General features: G+C 37.5%; 1 protein-coding gene across 1 annotated transcript; it reads right to left on the reverse strand.

The window, feature by feature from the left end:
• Positions 1 to 556: 556 nt before the first annotated feature.
• Positions 557 to 4,906, reverse strand: LOC131161345 (cytochrome P450 81Q32-like). The gene is made up of 2 exons (XM_058117050.1): positions 3,839 to 4,906; positions 557 to 1,714 (listed from the first exon to the last, which is right to left on the reverse strand). Exons 1-2 carry the CDS (start codon positions 4,766 to 4,768, stop codon positions 1,094 to 1,096), a joined length of 1,551 nt encoding a protein of 516 aa, XP_057973033.1. The 5' UTR covers positions 4,769 to 4,906; the 3' UTR covers positions 557 to 1,093.
• Positions 4,907 to 5,305: the final 399 nt, after the last annotated feature.

Consider the following 5,305-nt stretch of genomic DNA (forward strand, 5'->3'; position numbering starts at 1 on the left):
TCAAGGATATCATCTTACTCTTCAAATCACCCATGAATTTCTTCATCATAGTTTTCACCTTGTGAGATGAGTGAATGATCATGTGAAAACTTTTTTTAGCAGGTTGTTGTCAAATTATTGCCAAATCAACATTGGTGAGTCTGGCAGACCTTGGCAACATCGTGTTTCTATTTTACACTTCTAGTAACTACTAGCATAGTGGGTTACACATGATTGTGCAAAAAAAAAAAAAAAATGTTTGATTATGAATCAAGCACTTTTTAAGAGATGGTGTGGTTTTAGATGGTAGGTGGTGGATTGGCTGCGGATGAACTCATTATGCCAACCCTCGTTATAGTAGATGTCCTAGAAATCATAGAAGGAGGGAGAAAGGTAGCTAGGGAGGTGAATATATTTAAATTAAAGGTGGTAAGGACAGATAGAGACGAAAGAGATTAAGGGGAGAAGAAAGTGGGAAAGAAAAATATAAAGAGAGATAAAGGGATAAGGGGCACTAAGGCTTGTTTAGCACTAGACTATTGCATGATGTGTGTTGAGTTGAGTTGGAGATTCCTTATAAGATAAGTTGTGCACCTATTTATATCTTTTTGAGACCAAACCTCCATCAGTTCCAAGGTTACAAATTGAAATCATAATCCTAAATTTGGTTCATTTCTAAACATTAAAAACCTAATCATAAATTAGAACTATTTCTAAAACATACATTAAAACTTAATAAAACATATGAACCATTTCATAACATTAAAGGTCCAGTTTATTACAATTGATATGTTTGCCCAACGCTTGCTCGCCTCGTCGCCTGAGAGTGGGTGACCTTCGCTTGATGACTAGGCGACTTTTAGAAGCCTCGTGATTAGGCGACCATCTTCGCCTTTCTGTCCTCTGTCATTGGGGTGGCTCCCTAACATTCTTGGGTCGCCTAGGTGACAAGTAATCCATTTCGCTCGAGCAATTTTTCATTGCAACTCTTCGGATGATTTTCCTAATTAGGTGATTATTACCATTCTACAAGTAAGCACACAAAGACGTTACAAACAATAATAAATAACATTACCCTTGAAACAACTTATTTAACCTTCAATTCGAGAATGATTTAAATTTGAGAGAGAACATTCATCATGGCTTTGCGTGGTCGATATTTCGCTACCAAGGGATTAAGCTTGGGCATGGTCATTCCTGGCCCTTCGCTCATGTCTATCATCTCTTCACCATTTCTCTCCCACTCAAAACACTGTAGTAGTGACGCTAATGCAAACCCAACTACACGGATAGCCAACCCTTGCCCAGGACAGCTCCTCCTTCCTGAACCAAAAGGCATGAGTTTAAACCCATCCTGATCTCCTTCTTTCCCTTGGAACCTCTCTGGGTGGAATTTTGTGGGCTCTGACCAAATCTCTGGATTGTTTTGTATGCCCCATAGATTGACTAGCAGTATAGTGCCGCTTGGAATGTGAAAATCTCCTACTTTACACTCCTTTGACGATTCGTGCAGCGGCAGTAATGGTGTGGCAGGGTACATTCGTTGCGTTTCTTTTATAATACAACGAAGATAAGGAAGTTTATCGACATCTGACTCATCAATTAGGCGGCCGAATCCCACATGCTCGTCAATTTCAACTTGTGCCTTCTTAAGAACGTGGGGATTGTTCAGCAAAAGGGACAATGCCCACTCCATAGTAGCAGCAGACGTATCAGTTCCTGCACTTAAAAAAGCCTACGCACAAAGAAAATCGTTCTGTTAGGCGGTGGATTTCTTGTCTCGTCAAGGCAAGGGAGGCAACACGAAGAGAAAATCATTCATACATTTCGAGTATCTGTAGCACGCTCTTAAGTGTCATACCAGTCCCCTTGACCACCATTTATTTTAAAATTCAATGCCATATAATAGAGTGTGTATCATAGAAGTAATTTTAAAAATTAACAATAACAAAAAGAGCCCCTCAATGGACAACCTTTAATTAATTACATCCCCTAGAAAAATTTTTAACTTTCTAAATGCACAACAGTTTGGTAACTTTGTAGTTAGAAAACATAATAATCATAAAACAAAAATGCTACCATTTCAAGTTCTTTTCTAAAAATACTCTATAAATTTATGTGCAACTTTTATGTAAAATGTATGGCAAACAATTAGAAGAAAACTAGCAAGATTAGAAAAATTCATTTTCTTTCTATTTCATACTTTGTAAGAAAATTAGTATCATGTGCCGTTGAATATTGAAATAATATAAGTTGCTCTTCTCCATGAAATAGTATAATCTTATGTTTAGTACACGAAAATGAAACGAATTGAAAGTGAAATGAAATAAAAATTTATTTGATAGATTTCTAAATTTGTAATTATTAATTCTACCAATTCAATCTTCTTCATTTCGAAGCTCAAATGCATAACAAATTTATCTAAGCTCTAATATCTCACTTGTCCATCACACACAAAACTAAAGATAGTTGTTTACTGCTTGAGAGTAATAGCTAGGCTTACCCAAGTGATTTCATTATGTTTATCATTATTACTATTGGCACTTCATTAGGTAAGGTGCATTTTACTTGTAAAATTTTTATAATAAATTCTTTATCTATTAATTTGTTTTTCTATAGATAATAATGGTAGTTTAAGTCTTAATTACAACAATTGAAATAAAGTCCAATTTTCATTCCCAACTTTCGCAGAATTGAGAAATTTTTTTATAATTAATAGTCATGTTATAAATATTTACTCAACATTATTGACTTTGTACAAATAATAATATTTACTATTAAGTAAGAAAAATAATTTAGAAGGATGAGTTTTGAACATATTATTTTTCTTCTCTCTTTTTTTTTTGTTTGAAATGTGCTTCATTAAGTCTAAAATTAAAATAAATTACTTGTTGAAAGACTATTCACAATACCCCATTATTTGTATAAAAGCCCTTAATTTAGGTCATTGTCAAATACATTTGGTGTATGTGCCGGATTTAACATGATTTCGTCATGTGTATATATTTTACTAAATTAGACAATTTTTTTGTATATATGGTAAAATAATGTTAAATCTTGTATATATACCCATGTATGTAATATATATATATATATATATATAAATACATATAATATGCATCTTCTATGCGTTTAAAATTTATGAGGCGCTATAATTAGCATTAAAAAATACACCACACTCTTCATTTAGTGGTACTCCAAAAAGAGAAAGACTTTAGATACCATGGAAATGGTACCCAGGAACGGCTCTTCACAATATAGGAGCTTAGGTGAATAATTTAATTATGGGCTCTTAATATTTTATTTTTATTTAAAATTAATTTTTCTAGGTACATCAAATAATTGTAACTGCACTGCATGCACTCCACCCACACTCCACCCACCAAACACGTGAATTCCATAGTCAATAGCATTTTGGTTTTGATCAGTTCGATATAGTCAATAGCCATGATTATTCAAACCAAAGCAATATATCATAAATATATAAAAATACACATTATCTATCTATATATATATATATATATATATATAATATTATGTACAAGCTTAATAATGTAAATTAAAAGCAATTATATTACTTTAAGATGAATGCCTAAATTTTAATAATATATATCAAATGTTCATGATGAAAAAATATTAATTTGTAGTCTTCTAAAATTTTAAATTCAATTCTCGGCTAACCATTGAATATTGATCTAAAATCAAATAATTGAATTTTAGTTAACCATTTGATTTTTTCGGACTGAAAAACTTTTATTCAATCAATGATTGGAGAAGTAAGTATGATATAATTAACTCAGCCATAGCCATCGCCAACCTTATCCTGTATGCAATTTACTTGTCGCCATTTAAATCTTACCATGAGCATGCCTTGGATGAGATAGTCTGTGTAGTAAAGGGGATCCTTCTTTTGCAGCGTCAGCAGAACTTCAATCATCGTCTTCTTCCCCCCTTCACAATTCCAATAATCCTCACCATTACTACTCTCCAACATTCTCCTGTGCTCTTCAATCAAATCTTGCACCAGCTTATCTCTCTTCTTTTGCAACTCCATCATTTTCTTCTCCGTCCTGCCTAACCCCATCCACCTCGTCGCCGGCAAGTAATCCTCCACGTTCGAAGCACGCATCAACTGAAACGTCTCCGTAACAATTTGCTTAAACCGCTTCGCTTCCTCCATGTCCACTGAGCTCTCTCCGCAGTACCGCTTTCCGACCATCATCCTCATCAACACGTTCAGCATCAGCTCGAAAAACGCCGACTTCATATCAACCGACCGGTTCGCCGCCGAATGGGTATAACCCTCCCGGAAGAGCCGGCGAATGAGGGATCTGACCTCGTCCGAGCGGATGCCGGAGAGCGTCTGGAGGCGGTGGGCGGAGAGGATTTCGAGGGAAGAGATGCGGCGGAGGGTGCGCCAGTGGTCGCCGTAGGAAGACCAGGAGAGGGTGGAGAAGTTGTAGCCGAGGTGTTTGCCGGCGAGGAAGCGGGGGCGGTTGGCGAACACGACGTCGTTCTTGGTGAAGCATTCCTGGGCGGCGGAAGGAGAGGAGACCAAGAGGACGCGGCGGGAGCCGAAGCGGAGGAGGACGAGGGGGCCGTGGCGGGCGGAGATTTGGGAGAGGGCGCGGTGGAGGGGTTTGTTGAAGAGGTAGAGGTGGCCGATGAAGGGGAGGTAGGAAAAGGGGACTGGTGGGTGGTTTAGGATTTTGCGGCGGACGTGATCGGAGAGGAGGGAGAGAGCCAGAAACAGGACAAAGTACTGCAGCAGAAAGATCAGAATACCCATAATATGATCAGTAATTAATTTGGAAATTTGGATATGGTGGAAATAATTTTATTTTGATAGATGGATGTGTGATGCATGAACAGCTGAAGCTTTTCTGAAGATTTTGTCGCCGGCGTCAGCGTATTTATAGTGGAAGATGGAAGAAATCATGGGCTTTTTTCAAATTTAAATTTAGTTTAATTAAAATTATTTGACAACAACCAAACTTTGCTTCCAAAATTGATGTGTCTAAAAAACCATGAGGGTCCATCATTTTTTAAATAAAAGATGCTAGATGATCTAGTATTTTTTAAATAAAAGATATTGGATGGTCCAATATCTTTTATTTTGGGCGCCGGGGGGGGGCCGCCGCCCCGGGGGGGGGGGGGGGGGGGTGGTCATCATCCAATGATGCGCGTCGGTTAAAAAATGCTATCCCAAGTAACATTTTTTACTTGCGTATAATTTCTTTCTCCCTCTCAATATGCAATTCGCATAAGAGGTCGAGAATGGAGAGAGCCGAGAGAGGGGGGGGGGGCGCCGACCTGACATAAAGCA

Source organism: Malania oleifera, chromosome 8 (genome assembly GCF_029873635.1).
Source record: "Malania oleifera isolate guangnan ecotype guangnan chromosome 8, ASM2987363v1, whole genome shotgun sequence".
Lineage (NCBI taxonomy): Eukaryota > Viridiplantae > Streptophyta > Magnoliopsida > Santalales > Ximeniaceae > Malania > Malania oleifera.

Coding starts and splice junctions, on each gene's coding strand:
- LOC131161345 (XM_058117050.1), bottom strand. CDS start 4,768: ATGGGTATTCTGATCTTTCTGCTGCAGTACTTTGTCCTGTTTCTGGCT. Junction 1,715..3,838: donor TCATCCAAGGCATGCTCATG/GTAAGATTTAAA, acceptor CTTTGTGCGTAG/GCTTTTTTAAGTGCAGGAAC.